Source organism: Pyrus communis, chromosome 15, assembly GCF_963583255.1.
Source record: "Pyrus communis chromosome 15, drPyrComm1.1, whole genome shotgun sequence".
In the NCBI taxonomy this organism is placed as follows: Eukaryota; Viridiplantae; Streptophyta; class Magnoliopsida; order Rosales; family Rosaceae; genus Pyrus; species Pyrus communis.
The window spans coordinates 316003-333540 of NC_084817.1; the positions used below are offsets into that span (position 1 = coordinate 316003).

At 38.4% G+C, this 17538-nt stretch overlaps 4 protein-coding genes across 4 annotated transcripts; 3 read left to right on the forward strand and 1 right to left on the reverse strand.

Moving 5' to 3' along the window:
• Nucleotides 1-742: 742 nt before the first annotated feature.
• LOC137718517 (lysine histidine transporter-like 8) lies at nucleotides 743-3569 on the forward strand. Its single transcript, XM_068458072.1, has 4 exons — nucleotides 743-1299; nucleotides 1562-2126; nucleotides 2217-2348; nucleotides 3002-3569. Exons 1-4 carry the CDS (start codon nucleotides 779-781, stop codon nucleotides 3488-3490), a joined length of 1707 nt encoding a protein of 568 aa, XP_068314173.1. The 5' UTR covers nucleotides 743-778; the 3' UTR covers nucleotides 3491-3569.
• A 2962-nt stretch (nucleotides 3570-6531) lies between these two features.
• LOC137717982 (lysine histidine transporter-like 8) lies at nucleotides 6532-9193 on the forward strand. Its single transcript, XM_068457511.1, has 5 exons — nucleotides 6532-6860; nucleotides 7034-7167; nucleotides 7419-7849; nucleotides 8359-8490; nucleotides 8626-9193. The coding sequence occupies exons 1-5, from the start codon at nucleotides 6547-6549 to the stop codon at nucleotides 9109-9111; spliced, it is 1497 nt and encodes a 498-aa protein (XP_068313612.1). The 5' UTR covers nucleotides 6532-6546; the 3' UTR covers nucleotides 9112-9193.
• A 396-nt stretch (nucleotides 9194-9589) lies between these two features.
• Nucleotides 9590-11325, reverse strand: LOC137717981 (uncharacterized). The gene is made up of 2 exons (XM_068457510.1): nucleotides 11010-11325; nucleotides 9590-9893 (listed from the first exon to the last, which is right to left on the reverse strand). Exons 1-2 carry the CDS (start codon nucleotides 11123-11125, stop codon nucleotides 9686-9688), a joined length of 324 nt encoding a protein of 107 aa, XP_068313611.1. The 5' UTR covers nucleotides 11126-11325; the 3' UTR covers nucleotides 9590-9685.
• Nucleotides 11326-13448: 2123 nt separating this feature from the next.
• LOC137717547 (lysine-specific histone demethylase 1 homolog 1-like) lies at nucleotides 13449-16240 on the forward strand. The gene has a single exon (XM_068456945.1). It carries the CDS (start codon nucleotides 13480-13482, stop codon nucleotides 15925-15927), a length of 2448 nt encoding a protein of 815 aa, XP_068313046.1. The 5' UTR covers nucleotides 13449-13479; the 3' UTR covers nucleotides 15928-16240.
• Nucleotides 16241-17538: the final 1298 nt, after the last annotated feature.

The following is a 17538-nucleotide window of genomic DNA, read 5'->3' on the forward strand; positions in this document are numbered from 1 at the left end:
AAGCGAATCCCTTTGTGTCAATCAGTCCCCATTCCTAAACAAACTAGCTACAAATAATAATGCTAGTGCCTACAATTTCAAACGCATTTTTCTAATCCCAGAAGGGGGGAGAAATCACATCAATTTGTTAATTGCCCCCATTTTCAAACTTTCTGGAAGGCCGCTGAATTCTCATCTGTAATTTAGTGCAAATTTTTGTCAAAAAAAAAAAGGAGAAAATTCCATCGAGGAAGTTACAAGGAAAATAACTACATAAGACGTCCACTCATGATGACTGTGAGCTTCTTGGTCTACCAATTAATTGAGGCGCTCCAAGAATAACAGTCTGACCTTGTGAGAATTATCGTATAGATTCGGTGTTAATCCGATTGGTAATTAGTGATTAAATTAAGTATTGCAGCGGGACTCTCTGAAAACGGCAACCCAGTCCAAGTCTACCGGAAACGACCTTCCTCACATATACACTTAACTCGAGAATTAAAATAAACATTGCATGATTAGCTAACTAGAAAGATGGAAAGGATACCCTTTGAGGAAATAATTGATCAAGGCATGCATAATAGTCAATGTCAAATCCTTGCGGGTGTTGATCCCAGAAAAAGCAGGAGCCGGTCAAAAGCAGTTGTCGACCCACAACCACCAATTAATGAACATCACCATCACCATCAACTCCCCCACTTTACTAATTAGCATATATGCAAGAAAAGACTTGGATCCATCAGTTGATTCGGTACCCTATATAATCAAGCTATAGCATTTGGCTTGTGTATCGAACTAGATGGAGGAATATCAGAATCCAAGAAAGATGAGTGGTAGTGATGAATTTACAGTCGAAGACATTTCCACTACAATCGACGCCCCTTCCGATGATCAAATATTCCGCGTGGATGAAGATCAAGGGAAACACCATGATCATCATGTTGATGGTCATGATAGTGTGGTCGCGGCGCAGGCACCTCCAATGCAGTCATCATCCTCAGAGGGACAGGGACAGGGAGAGGGCAGTGCATTTAGTTCGCCATCCATGTCAAAAAAGCCCCTTCTGCTCTCTATAGTGCCTTCAAACGTTGCTGCCCGTAGAGCTACCCCATGGATGTCTCGCACTCCCAACTTCCTCACACCTCTTGGTAGCCCCATTCGAAGGGCCATCCGACTTACCAAGCTCGACCCTCAGGACGCTTGGCTCCCCATCACCGAGTCAAGGAATGGCAATGCCTACTATGCTGCCTTCCATACCCTTTGCTCTGGAATTGGAATGCAAGCCCTTGTGCTCCCCGTCTCCTTCACCGTTCTTGGCTGGTAATTTCACCTTTACGTACCTGCCTACTACGTATAAAGTTTTTGAGTACAACCGTCACACTAATCTTATGTTACTAATCCACGTTCTAATATCAATATTGAACGACAAGGTTTATATGTCATGAACTTAATATATAATACTAATCAACAAAATTCACAAATTATAACATCAGCGGATCGATTGATGATATCATGCAGATAGCAGTAGTGCGAGGATCGTACTGACAAGTTTCTAATAAGTGGATTTTGATCATGCATGCAGGACATGGGGGACCATATGCTTGACAGTGGCGTTCATATGGCAGCTATACACCCTATGGCTTTTGGTAATGCTTCATGAATCCACTGAAACTGGGATGCGTTACAGCAGATATCTTCAACTCTTCCGCGCTACCTTCGGTGACAAAATGGCCAAGATCTTCGCTATCTTCCCCATCTATTACCTTTCGGGCGGCACCTGTGTCGCCTTGATTATCGTTGGCGGCTCCAGCATGAAGCTCTTCTTCGAAATCGTGTGTGGCCACGAATGCACCGCCAAGCCACTCACCACCGTCGAGTGGTATTTGGTCTTTACCAGCGCCGCCGTGCTTCTGTCTCAGCTCCCCAATTTGAACTCCATTGCAGGTGTCTCTCTGATTGGTGCCATCACTGCCATTGGCTATTGTACCATTATGTGGCTCGTCGCGGTCACGGAGGGAAGGCTGGACGGCGTTTCTTACGATCCAAAAAGAGAAAACAGCAACACCGCTATGATTTTCAGTGTCCTCAATTCTCTTGGCATTATTGCTTTCGCTTTCAAAGGCCACAATCTTATCCTTGAAATTCAGGTAATTAACAAGATATATAGCAATCGAACGCCTCTGCTTTTGAGAAATTAATAAGTTGGTCCAAAACTACATGTTTTCTTTGCTATGCAGGCAACTATGCCTTCAAGTGAGAAGAAACCATCTCATGTGCCAATGTGGAGAGGGGTAAAAGTTGCCTATCTAATGGTCGCAATGTGCTTGTTTCCCTTGGCAATTGGAGGATATTGGGCCTACGGACACATGGTAACATTTGTAAATTTATAAATTTATGAGAGTTGCTATCCGCACTTTGAATAAGTTATTATGTATAATATTATATAGAATCTTTTAGGAAAGGCATCCTTATTTTTTTTATAAAAAAATAAGGATTAGTTGTAAGGTCTACACTACGTACATCGAACTATAATGATCCGAATTGTCTATTTTTCAAGTTGCATCTCATAGATCATCCTTGCAAAATATTAGCCAAATTGGAAATGTTTAAGACATCTAATTGGGTTTAAAGAAATTAACGAATATTTTGTTATAGAAGAAACAATGAAATTTTATCTTGATAATTAAATAAGCAAATAGTTTCGGATTGAATTGAATTTTTGCAAAAATGATCTAAGAATCAAGACTTACAAAATTGACGGTTCAGATTGTTGAAGTTCGATGCGAAATGAGCCTCACACTTAATCCCCATTTTTTGAAAAAAAAAATAGAAATCCCTTTATATAAAGGGCCTGATATTATATACTGCCTAACAACTACTTTGAAGTGCTAATTATCAATAACAATTTCCATCTTGCAGATTGGAGGATATAAAGCTATTTTTATTTGAATGCGTACGACAATGTCGAATGAACATTGACTAATCGTTTTTAGCATTTTTTTTGTTTTGTTTTTGGAAACAGATACCGCCAAATGGAGGGATGCTAACTGCAATATATCAGTACCATGGACGTGACACTTCACAGTGGGTTCTGTCATTAACGAGCTTATTTGTGGTAATCAATGCGGTTAGCTCATTCCAAATCTTTGGCATGCCAATGTTTGACGATATGGAATCCAAATACATCAAACGCATGAACAAGCCGTGCCCGTGGTGGCTCCGCTCGATATCCCGCGCCATGTTCGGGTACGGCTGCTTCTTCGTGGCAGTGGCGATTCCATTCTTGGGAAGCTTTGCCGGTCTCATAGGAGGGATTTCCATCCCGATTACCTTTGTTTATCCTTCCTTGCTTTGGTTGAAAATTAAGAAGCCCAAGAAATATAGCATTATGTGGTGCCTCAATTGGGGACTCGGACTTTTGGGCACAGTTCTCTGTATAATACTCATAGCTGCTGGAGTTTATGTTGTCATTGACACCGGGATTCAAGTGAGCTTTTTTAAGCCTCAATAGTATTGGGAACGTACGTATTTCAGATATCTATGTATGTATGTTCTTTGACACTAAATAAATCGTTTTTTATTTCTTCCGAAAACATCAAGACAGAAACACATTGATATTGCCGTAAACATAGGGTTCAAAGGTAACCTGCAAGCTCCAATCCTTCCAATTCAAACAACCGTCTCTCCCCAGATTAGGTGTTTATATTGATGATTACAATCATAGCCTCCGAATGATTGTGTGTGGTTGTGGGGGAATTGTTAAGCAAATACACAGAAATTGAACAAAGTCACTACAAATGACAAAAAGGGAAAACCATATGAAATCAATCCCCATCTGAATAATAGTAGAAGCAAATCTACGTTGTATGGACATGGATACGGATACAGAGATAAGATATGACACAGAATACGTCAATTAAGAAGAAGAATTGTTGGATAACTACCAAAGAATACGACACGATACGACACGGAGATACGAAGGGATACCACCATGTCCATGTCCATGTATCAAGCAAATACACCTCTCTTCTTTAGGTCATGCCATAGCTTAAGGCATTTTTACAAAGGAAGTGATTTTCACAACTTTTTGGTCATTTGCTTTTGTTTTTGAGATTGAATAAAACAAATGAAAACAACAGCCAAAATTAAAGAGGGTAAGAATATAAAGATGAGAAGTCGCTTTAGGCTTCCTTTAAGCATCTAGTGATAGCCAATGAAAGGCAAACGAGGAGGGCTTCGAAGAAACTTCACAAGGGAATGAATGACCAGATATATATAGCCAAACCGGCCCTGTTATATGCACGCATGCATGCCTCTATATGTCATTTGCTGCTGAAAAGAAGTGTCGCCTTTGAAGAATGAATAAGGGTTATGTCATATTATGTGGTGTGGAGAGTGGAGTTCCCATTATGCATAATGCATATGGACCCAATTCATTACAATTTATAGTAAATTAACGAACAGGATTGATTTGATATCCAATAAAACCAATTTTTGACTAATAATTGTTGAAGCAATATTAGAAAATATGAAAAATAAAAATATAATTTCAATGATAATAATCATAAAGAAATTTACAACATCAATTATATATGAGATTAATATAAACAACTAGAGAGAAAGTTAGAATAACCGACAAACTTGGAGATTGAGGCTTGCATAAATGCAATGTCCTAAAGATAGAATTTCGCCCCTACTCTTGTGCTTGTAGTTCGGTAGGCGTCCATCTCCCAGGATTCAACAATCTATAATCCGAAGTCAAAGCACTTCAATCTTCGGACTCTGGCGAACTTTATATATTCCGTACTCTCAAGACACAACTCGGAATTTGACACATGAAACATAAGAGAAACAAAGTGGGGAAACCTTATTTCTCAAGAGTAAAAATTAACTCTAATTTTTTTATATGTAATACCAATGGTTTCATGGGTTTATATAGAATCCAATTTCTACTTATTAAAGATATGTAACTTTTCGTCTATAAGTATACATCACTTATCAAGGAAATACACCTAAACAACATAATCTTTCTAAGAAATTGGTTAACAATATTTTTCATTCAATTAATTTATTAATTATATATTACAATATTTCATATTATAATATATAATTTCCAACAACGATGAATCCAATCTCAAGGTTCGCTCAGTTAACTATTTCACTACGTCCCTGCGTGCTATTAGCTGCATTAAGGTTGCAATGCATATACATACATACATACATACATATAACACTAATTCATCTTTTCTGCAAGACTTGCTTCTTTGTGAGTGAGCAGTGTTAGCACTACAGAATTTAAGATTTAAAAAGTAAATTTACAAAGAGTGATGGATGATGTCCACGCCAATTGCCAATGGACAATTGCCATGGATCATGGAATCCGGATCCTCTTTGTATGGATTTTGAGAATTCATGAATCGTGTACGTTTATCGTACATCATGCGGTCAGAAATTATTTTAAATATTTTTATTTAAAATTAAATACAAATAATACCTGATAAAAATTAACCACACGATGTACGATAAATAGACACGATTTACAGATCCCCAAGATCCCTCTACTTAATCCTTTTGGTGAGCGCAGTGGCACTCAGCAATTGGCAAAGTGGTTGTGGTATGATAGCAAACGGACAAGGCTCTAGCTAAAAGGAAAAGTGTTGGTCAACCACGAATGCATTCTCCTCTCCGAAGTCTTTGTACAACGAAAGTACAAATAACATGCAAAGCAGCCAAGCCAACTCAGTCAAAAGATTCCAGTTTGAACTTTGAATTAAACATCTTTCCCACGTTTGCCTTAATTGGTCCTCAATCCTCACAAGTACCAAAGCTTAATTTCACTCGTGTAAATTATGGATTCATTTTCCTCCTACCTTCCCATTAATTTCACTCAAAGTCTTTCTTCTCTTCTAAACTTGAAATAAACTTTTTAAAGAGATGATTATATTTGATAATAAAATGTTGATGCAAAAATTGGGTCGATTTTAGACCAATTGAATCTGACCGTAAATCACACATACGCATTAGAACACGAAGATATATCGTTGTTCACTTCAAGTGGTGCTGCGTCTATATTGGTGCAGATTCGGATTTCATTATGTAAGATGCGGGTTATATTATACATAGAGGCTTGTTGCTAGACAGACTAGGATTTGTCATCTCCAAAATGAGGGTGAAAGATCATTTTTATAGATTAAGGGTTTCCTTATCTCCTACGTAAATCATGAGCTAAGTAACAAAGCACAAATATTGATGCTCAATATAGGTACAACATAAAAAGATAAATAATTTCAAATATATATAAATTTTATACAATACTATAAGATCACATTAAAAAGGGAAATAAATCATATGCTCATCATCGTCTCAGTCCATGCTTGGATCATGATCCACCGATCCCATGGCCCCACCCCACCTTTTTTTCTCCAAAAAGAAATGATCAGAAACCACCTCCCAAGTCCCTAGCCACATCTAACTTACTTTTGTCGGCGTCTCAGTTCTCTAGCTATATATATTCAGCAAAATATATATTTGGTATATACAGTAAAGAGGAACCCTCCGAATCAGAACATGCAGGATCAGATGGATGAGGTGGAGGAAGTGAAGTCGAGCCCAATGAGTAATCCAAACATGACCCCTAAAAGTCCGTTCGTTTCTCGTTTTATGGCGACTCCTTTGGCGAGTCCGATGAAGAAGGCGATGACAAGCATGCGAGGCTACCTAGAAGAAGTTGGACACTTGACAAAGCTTGATCCTCAGGACGCATGGCTGCCCATCACCGAGTCCAGAAACGGAAATGCCCTCTACTCCGCCTTTCACACGCTCAGTTCCGGAATAGGCATTCCAGCCCTCCTTCTTCCTTTATCTTTCGCTACTCTTGGCTGGTAAGTTCAATTAATTAATTAATTAATTGGCTCTCTCTAAATTATGATATTTATAATTATTTACGTATTATTAATATGCATAGACCAAAATGATCCTTAATGTGTAATTAATTTGTTGGTTCTTCATATGCTTAACTAATTTAACTGCATGTGTATATGTGCATGCATTGCAGGGCATGGGGAATTATATGTCTCTCGGTGGCTTTCATGTGGCAGCTCTATACTCTCTGGTTACTGATACAACTGCACGAATCCGAATCGGGAGTGCGCTACAGCAGATACCTTCGACTTTCCATGGCAGCTTTTGGTAATTAATCATGCATGATATATATACATATACACACATACATATACTGATATATTAACTGATCGAACACTCGCTGCTACGAAATAGTGGTTCTTGCAAGGTCCTAAAAAAGATACCAATCAAATAGTGGTTCAATAATTGTTCAAAAAACTGTAATTAAGCTAGAGTGTGTAAACTAATTCTCTCTTAATATTAATCGCAAAACGTTCCCTTTTTATTATTATTATTTTTTTTTTATGTATTCGTTGCAGGTGAGAAGCTAGGGAAAATTCTGGCATTGTTTCCAATCATGTACCTCTCAGGTGGTACGTGTGTAACCCTGATCATAATCGGAGGTGGGACAATGAAAATATTTTTCCAAATCGTGTGCGGTGAGACATGCCGCCATGTAAGTCCACTGTCAACGATAGAGTGCTACTTGGTGTTCACCGGCACTGCCATTCTTCTCGCTCAGCTTCCTAACCTCAACTCAATAGCTGGAATTTCCCTCATTGGAGCTATCACCGCCGTAAGCTACTGCACACTCATTTGGGTGGTTTCTGTCACTAAAGATAGACCCAACGGTATTTCTTATAAGCCGCTGGAAACAAAATCTGATGCAGCCACCGTTTTTGGCGTCCTAAATGCGCTTGGGATCACTATCTTTGCTTTTAGAGGCCACAACCTTGTGCTTGAAATACAGGTACGTAATCAGGCTCGTTTGGAAGTGCTTTTAAATTGATCAAAAATATTTTGGAACCAATCTTTAGTTAAAAAGCAAGTAAATCTTAGAAAAACACTTGAAATATTTCCTGGAAGAAGCATTAGGAAAAAGATATACAAGTACTTCAAATATTTTTCAAATAAAAAAAATTTTCTAAAAGTACTTTTAGTCACTTTAAAAGTAGTTTCAAATGAGCTAATAATTAAAAAGGTTATGTATATACACACGAAGTTTCTCCACATGCATGTGGTCGAAACCGTGAATATAATTGATATAGTTGTCAACAAGCTCTTTAAGGGAAGAGATCTCCATTTTTCAAAAAAAATGGGAACACCCTCTTAATCATTAAAACCAAATCCAACGGTTAAGAGAATGCCCTTATTTTTTTTTTTAAATGGAATCTCTTCCCTTAAAAGCTTCTTATTTGTCAATATATCGAAAATATTTTATTCAATTGAAAAATAATCACATTCAGGTTATATTCGCAGGGAACCATGCCCTCGAACAGTAAGAGGCCTTCGCGTTTGCCGATGTGGAAGGGAGTGAAGTTCGCATATCTCATCATAGCACTGTGTTTGTTTCCCCTGGCAATTGGCGGCTACTGGGCTTACGGAAATTTCGTAAGAACACGACATTCTGTTCATTGTCTTACTATTCAAAACATCTTTTGACTAAATTGAAATTAGCGCATGTTTTTCTGCCCGGATTTATTTGGATTATTGAAGGTCGTACTTACGTATAGAAGTGTACTGCAGATACCTTCAAGTGGAGGGATGTTAGGTGCTTTGAACAAATACCACGGACACGACACATCAAAATTTGTCCTAGGATTGACGAGCATGCTTATTGTGGTTAACAGTCTAAGCTCCTTTCAAATATATGCAATGCCGGTTTTCGACAATCTGGAATTCAGATTCACTAGCAGCATGAACAAACCTTGTCCGCGGTGGCTACGCTCCGGATTTAGGATTTTCTACGGCTGCGTTGCATTTTTTATATCTGTTGCACTACCCTTCTTGCCCAGCTTAGCAGGACTCATCGGAGGAGTTGCGGTTCCAATCACCTTGGCGTATCCGTGTTTCATGTGGATATTGATCAAGAAACCTTGTAAATGTAGCACAATTTTTAACTGGGTACTCGGAGCCTTGGGGATAGTCCTAAGCATATTAATCATCACCGGAGCAATTTGGAACATAGTCACGATCGGAATAGAAGTCCACTTCTTCAAGCCTGAAAAATAACCGAGGCAACAACACCACCAAGGAGCCTCCCACTCTCGACCTTAACTATCAACCGATGACTCCTTCACTTTGTCCTGGTCCTATAACCACTGGCTTATAAGGGAACATACACAACGGTGATCTTAAAGAAGGAAGCAACAATATTAACAAGTGTTCTGACATCTAAAATAATTGTACTTCACGCTGCATATCCAAACACTAAAATAACACTTTGGGTATATGCATCTGAAATGTCATTCATTGGTTTCTTATGTCATTGTATTGTTGATAAGTAATGCAAACATCATCACTATATCATTGGTAAAAACAAAATATTCTCGGTAGTAACAGAAGAAACGGTATGGTCAACTAACCTTTCCTCCCCTCACTAACCAAATCTTCATATCTTGATCGATCAACTTGCCACTCTGATGAGCATCTTCCACAGCAATCACATCAGTTTTTCACCTAATCTTCAAAGGCAATGATTACACATCCCAATACACCAAAAAAGAGGATACAGGCCAAATGCAATGGCCAAGACTCTTCAAGATTTACACGATAAGGTTGGGTAGTGCGTGCCCCTCATCTAGTATTACATAGATAATGGAAGAAGCATCCTCCGTTTCTTTTTCCTAGCCAATCTCACTTGCTTTGTAACTTTTATGCACAAAAGCAAGAGCATTGCAATACATGCTAAGACAAAAGCAAGTCGCATATGCCTAAAATATAAAGAAACTGCCGAAAAAACCAAGAAAGCTAGGATTACCAGTTCCCATATTACAAAGAGCACTACATCCACCCTGCATCCATAAGTTGGGAAAAAGGAAATTAGCATCAATGGTAACGTCTCTGACATATCGGTATGAGAAATATGCACAACCACAATACTTCTACATTTATCAAAAAGGGTAAGTTCTAACCAAGTTCATTATGTGCAAAAGACTAGAGAACATCAAGAGAATCAAAGACAACATAAAAGCAGCATGCACCTAAATGCAATCACTATCCAAGATAACCCTAATGACACATCATCTTCTTCACAAACTGAATCTTCTGATGATCAGCAAAATCAACGATTGTTAGCAGTTAGTTAATTAATTGTTATAGTTTAGTTTCAGTCAATACAATTAGCTAGTTAGATATTGTTAACTGAGCGGGACAAGTGTTAGCTTGTATGTCCAAACCCATTTAAACCTCTCTGTAATCATTATTCAATCATATCGAGAAAATCATTTCATTTTTCATCCTCTCTTGCTTCTCCTTAAAACCTGCTATTTATGGGAAGTTTATTCACTAGAATGCATTTCCATGTTCGGACAGAGAACGCATAACAACAATCTGTGTAAAGTTCCTCGCTGATGCAGAAGCCAAGTTCATACGGTGATGAATTGAGATTCTTTCTAGTTTCGTGAGAAATAAATGGAGTTTAAACATGTGTCTGCATGTTCATAGTCTTTGAGTCTCTCTGGCGGAAGGCCGGAAGGTCCAGAACCGGATCTCTTCTTATTATCCTACATCACTTCCTGAGATGAATCGACAATCTGAGCACCTAAGCATCTATAGGAATCCAGCCACTCCCAAATTTAAAGAAAAAAATCACCATAGCAACGCATATATTTTCATCACCATTTTGTTTTCCCTTTTATTTAGAATTCTGACATTGTACCCCTTCCTTAAATCGAGCTCAAACGACAGGAATTAGGCCTCGAATCGAAGCTAAAGCCTAAAGTTGTGATTAAAACCCTCAATTTAAATAATTAGCAATTATCAAATCTAAAGTAGAGCAAAATTTAATGTTTCTCCCAAATTGTTCAGCATGTAGATCGCATAATCAAAAAGCAAAGATAATATAAATAAAAGATTAATGGAGAAATTAAACAGAAATCGTGGAAAAGTGGAAGGGAGTGGGTTGAAACCTTGACAAAGTATGAGTGGAGGAGGTGGAGGAGAAGAAGGAGACGGAGGCCCAGTCATGCTTCGATCGAATCTGATACTCTCTCAACTGCTCCGCCAGATTCGATCGCGTTATCATCTCTTTGCCTTTGCTTTGTATGAATCTCTCTTATTATATTTACAGGAGCTCTCCTACGAGGTCCTCTGCAACTGCAACAGTGGATTCGAGCGACGAAACGACGAGTATTTGCTGGTTTTCGTTGCGTCTTCCCGATCCACCCTGCAACTTTAGCCCTCTCTCCTTCTTCTTCTACCCTTATTTTCTTGCCCTTCTCTAAATTCAATTAATTTAAAGATTTTTTTTCCAAAAATATATATATATATATATATTTAAAGATTTTCATAAAAAGTAAAATACAATTTAAAAAAAAAAACTAACTTTATAAGAAATTTTTCAATATGCCATGAATATAAGTAATTAAAATTGTTTTTTTAATATTTAATTACTTGTATTATAACACTCGATATATTTAGCCGTGTTAAAATTGATTTTTGTGAGGAAAAAATATCATCTTCGATCCATTTTGTGGGGATCTTAGGGATCCCCACATTCTAGTTGTTTATCGCACATTGTGCGGCTAATTTTTGTCACGTATTATTTGTATTTAATTTTAAATAAAAAAAGTCAAATGATTTATGACCGCACAATGCACGATAAATGACTAAGATATGATGACCCTTAGGATCCCCACAATTTGGATCCGTATGGTATCCAAATCCCCATATGAGTTACTCAAATAGCATGGTTTTATGGTACAATTTGGTATGTCGGGTTTTTTTTCTAACAAAAATCGGTTGAACCAGCCATTTATTCTAATTTTTTTCTAATATACTAATTGTAGACCATAACGAATTAACATTAATAGATTTGGTTGCGGTTTAGATATCAAAATGTTTGGTTCAACTGAACCAAATTGACACCCTCGAATATTTTTGGTACAAATTTAGACATTTACATGTAGCATTGGTCCATTTCATTGGGCAAAAGCATACATCAACCTTCACCTAAATATACCACCACATCAAACAAATTTGAAAGCTTAAAACCCTAAGCACATCCTATTTTTGTTAAGTGGATGCTTTTCTTGTTTCATCAACTTATACTTTTTCTTGCAACTATGATATTCTTTCCTTTTCCCATACATATATGTCCTCTATTTTATCTCTCGTATCTTTTTTTTTCTCTCATACATAACATTTCACTCTGCATAAATCTCATCTTCAATCTTCTTCGATCTCATTCGAAAGTTTGAACCACCAGCCCATAAATCTTTATAGAAAGAGCACTTTGCCTTGTGTCACTCGATCGCCCGGTGGTTGATTTACCTTTGCGATTAAACAAACTGATTCCAACCATATAATTTGGCGGTCATGAAATTTTGTTGACCGTATATAAAAAATGAAGTAAATAAAGAAGACTAAGCTAAAGCCCTTCCATCATGGACCGTCAACGGCAAGGAGTCGTGCTTGGGTCTAAAGAGAGTATGACAATCAATAACACAATTATTCGTAGACGGATGGGCAAGGAAAGTAATAGCTTATGAAATTATTATCAAGTATTTGAAGTTTTGTATCTTGACTCATTGTCGGGATAATGGTTTACTGTGCTTCACTATTGTAGTTCACGTTACAACAGATTGATTTATATTTTAGAGATTATACGTTTATTATGCATTGTATTTCACATAATAACTTTCATTCTTCTACTCTTTTGGGTCACGTATGTAGTGTTATAGTATCCTTATATCCAATCTCACTCACTTAATCAACTCGAATAACGCTAATTTCATTCTAAGTACATGCAAACATAACTTGGTTGTTTTAATTTTACTTGAAGCATTTTTGGAAGCTTGAGAAGTGAAACTTGTTATGGAAAAATTTTAATACCCTTCTACAAATATTAAATAAATAAATAAATAATAATCAAAATCAGTATACAAGTTTAGGTAAATTTGATAAAATAAAATTCACAATACTTACTACTGTTTATTTATCATGAATTAATATACAAATAATTGTATCACCCGCTAAATGTGTCACACAATCTTTTACTTACACATACTCCTAAAATAAGTTTCATACATTAAAATCGCTACCATGATACTTGAACAATCAACTACCAAGCATCAAATCTACTAGAGAGGGAGGTAATTTCAAATCTTGTGATCATGACTTTCTCGGTAAGTATTGTAGTCAAATCCTTATTTGTGATGACTTTTGGCGGAAGAAAAAAAAACAAAAAGTTAAACTTAAGGCGGGCTTTTCACCCGGCCCATTTCTCTTGTGTTTGGGGTAAAGCTGGGCCTTCTTAAGTTCCAAAGCCCCACAACTCTTTTTGATATGGAAGTTTTTTTGAATCCGAAAGCCCTAAAATTCGGTTCAAGTTAAAGACAGAACACATTTGCAGTGGAGCCGAATGAATGACATTCCCACATGGAAACAACGGACAACCCCCAAAACCCCTCCGATAATCCCCCTAACGACGTCGTCTTCGATGACTCGTCGCCGGAAACCGACCTCACTCCCTCAAGCTCGACCCCTCACGAAAACCACTCGTCGGAAAACCCGTCGGCACCTCCCCAAACGACTCTCGAAGCCCCCGTTTCGGACTCTCAAGATGACTCATCCGAGCCCATTCTCGAAGGCGAAGACACCCTTCTCGATCAACAGCACCTCCAAAACCCTATCGAACCGGGCCCAGCTGAACCCGGTCTGCCAGCGAAGAGACGCCGTCGCAGGAAGAAGTTCTTCACGGAGCTCAATGGCTCTCCATCGTTGGCCAAGAACCGCCGCACCGACCTTAACAAAGACGTAGACGTCGAAGCCCTAATCGCAATCTCAGTGGGGTTTCCGGTCGACTCACTCACTGAGGAGGAAATTGAGGCCAACGTGGTCCCCACCATCGGCGGCGTTGAGCAAGCCAACTATATCGTCGTGAGGAACCACATTCTGTCTCGGTGGAGGTCAAATGTGTCTTTCTGGTTAACCCGGGAGCTGGCGCTGGAGTCGATTCGCTCGGAGCACAAAGCCCTGGTCGACTCAGCTTACGACTTTCTGGTGGAGCACGGCTACATCAACTTCGGGCTTGCACCGGCGGTGAAAGATGCAAAATTGAGGTCGTTTGACGGGGCCGAGAGGGGCAATGTGGTCATTGTGGGGGCTGGCTTGGCGGGTTTGGTGGCGGCGAGGCAATTGGTGTTTTTGGGCTTCAAAGTTGTGGTCTTGGAAGGTAGAAGCAGGCCTGGTGGTCGCGTGAAGACGAGGAAGATGGTGGGCGAGCGCGAGGGAGTGGAGGCTGCAGCGGATCTCGGGGGAAGTGTTCTCACCGGAATCAATGGAAACCCGCTCGGAGTTTTAGCTAGGCAACTGGGTTTGCCTCTTCATAAGGTGAGGGATATTTGCCCGCTCTATTTACCAGATGGGAAAACTGTGAATTCTGAGATGGATTCTAGTATAGAGGCTTCTTTTAATAAGTTGTTAGATAGAGTTTGTAAGCTTAGGCACGCAATGATTGAAGAAGTTAAGTCCGTAGATGTTCCATTAGGGACTGCGTTGGAAGCTTTTCGACGCGTTTATAGTGTTGCACGAGACCCGCAGGAGAGAATGCTCTTGGACTGGCATCTTGCTAATTTGGAATATGCTAATGCTTCCTTGATGTCCAATTTGTCCATGGCCTATTGGGATCAGGATGATCCCTATGAGATGGGAGGTGACCATTGTTTTATCCCGGGAGGCAATGAGACTTTTGTGCGGTCCCTTGCAGAGGGCCTTCCAATCTTCTATGAAAGGACTGTGCAGAGTATTCGGTACGGTTCTGATGGGGTTTTGGTTTATGCAAACGGGCAGGAGTTTCGTGGGGACATGGTTCTTTGCACAGTCCCATTAGGCGTGCTTAAGAAGGGTTCCATTGAATTTGTCCCTCAGCTTCCACAAAGGAAGAAGGATGCAATTCAGAGTATAGGATTTGGATTACTGAATAAGGTTGCCATATTGTTCCCTTATAACTTCTGGGGTGGAGATATTGATACTTTTGGGCATTTGACTGAGGATCCGAGAATGAGAGGCGAGTTCTTTCTGTTTTATAGCTACTCTTCTGTATCAGGAGGGCCTCTTCTGGTTGCTCTTGTGGCTGGAGATGCTGCAATTAAGTTTGAGTTGATGTCTCCTGTTGAGTCTGTGAATAGGGTGTTGGACATATTAAGGGGTATTTTCAACCCGAAAGGGATTGCTGTTCCGGAACCTATTCAGGCAGTGTGCACTCGGTGGGGGAAGGACGACTTTGCATACGGTTCGTATTCTTACGTTGCAGTAGGTTCTTCAGGAGATGATTATGATATTCTGGCAGAGAGTATTGGGGATGGGAGAGTGTTCTTTGCTGGGGAGGCCACTAACAAGCAGTATCCGGCAACAATGCATGGAGCTTTTCTGAGTGGGATGAGAGAGGCTGCTAACATACTGAGAGTAGCCAAAAAGCGGTCAATTATCCCGTTGGAAAAACCAAGTAATGTTGGTGATGAAATGGACGATTTGAATAAGTTATTTGACACCCCCGACGTAAGATGTGGGAGCTTCTCCGTTTTGTTTGATCCTCGGTCAAATGAGTTTGATTCTGCCAACTCGCTGTTGAGGGTGAAATTTGGAGTGGGAAATATGGAGGTGGGATCACGTCTCTCTCTTTGTCTGTATGGCTTGATTTCGAGGAATCAGGCAATGAAGTTGAGTGAGGTAGAGGGTGATGGGAACAAGATGAGAATGATAAATGTGGAATTTGGGGTGAGGTTGGTTGGGAGGAAAGGTTTAAGTGGTGCTGGGGAATCTCTAATAAGCTACATTAAGACAGCAAAATCAAAACCCAACGTAGACGGAGGAGTTCAAGTATGAAGAATCCTGGGTTTGGGTTGTGCATAATGGATGGATTGCAGTTGATTGGATCATTGATTTGAGCAGCTGGATGGAATCCATTGTCAGCTGAACTGAACTGAACTCATTTGGTCAGGTGGTGTTTATTTCAGCCTTGTTTAGTTGTTGCTTAATTCTGTCCTTGGAAGTGCAAAAGTGATTGGGAGTTATTTATTCGTCATCCTCTCTCACTCATAAATTTAGTTGAAGAAGTATGATTTTTCTTCATTCAGTTTGCGGTATGCTTTTTGTGTGGATGTTTGTGTTTACATATATTTTTGCTCTATTGTTTGTTTCCAACCTCCATGGACTATATGGACTACATACCATAAAGGATGGATGACAGAAATGGTCGAATTTGATTGATCTTAAACATACCATAACTTGGTGGCTAGGAATTGGATTGGATTGAATTAAAAATCACTATATTCTAAATCTTACCCACTCCTACCATATTGTAAAGGATTAAGGACAAATGATTAAGAGAGGAAAGTTTTCTTCATGATCGATTCATCTGAAGTTCTTGGACTTCAGAAATTTTTTATTATGACCGGAACACGGGTGCTACATCAAGTATTTTTATGTAAGTGGTGAAAAATTTTATTTTTTAAGCTATTAACTTTTTAACGCACGTATCTCATCATTTGTATAGTGATATGTGGTGTATCATTTCGTGTGCCGATCATATTGAAAAATCTCTCCTTAAACTTGAATAAAATGCCCTCGAACGTATAACGAAAATACACATGGCGGAACATGGGCGGTGAAGTCGGTTGGTTCGCAGAGACCGAAATAGGCAAAAAAAACCCAAAATACAAGTTTGATTTATGGTTGGGGGCAATGATTGCCATTCTTGTATGCTTTTATCATTATATATGTTTTGATAGTGCTCACTAATAGCATTTTCAATTTGGTAAACACCATAAATCAGATACTTTCAGTTTCTCTTATCTTTTCAAAAATAAAATTATTTTCAAAGCCTTCATTTCTAAGCTCCCATAAACTTTTAATATGTGCATCATCGTTAGTTTTGTCGATTATGTCTTTATATTGAACACTATTTTTATTCTATTATACGTTAATAAAATATTGTATCGATGTGGTATGTGAAAAAATATGTACGTATATCATTTGACAATTTTACTAAAAGTATCTTGAAAAATTTGACAACTTTTTCAATTTTGATATTTAAAATATTTACATATTTCTATTCTTTCAATAAAGTTACAATAAGGACGTAAATTTTTTTATTATTAAAAAATGTTTGAAATAACATGATTAAAAGTGAAAAATTATGTAGTATATTTAAATTTTAAAAAATATGCAATTTAACAAATTATTAAGACGTACAAATAAATCAAACTACATATTCATCTTAAAGTTAAAAAAAAATATTAGACAAAGAGTACAAGTCACGTGCATAGGACACGTGGCAATGTCAGGTGCAGACCGTCCAAAAATGGTACTTAAGTTATATTCTATTGGACGAGGATGCCATCCAGATCTAAATGGTATGAACCCTCACGTCCTAATTGTTTATCGTATATTATTGATTAAAAATTATTTAAAATTAAATACAAATAATACTTGACG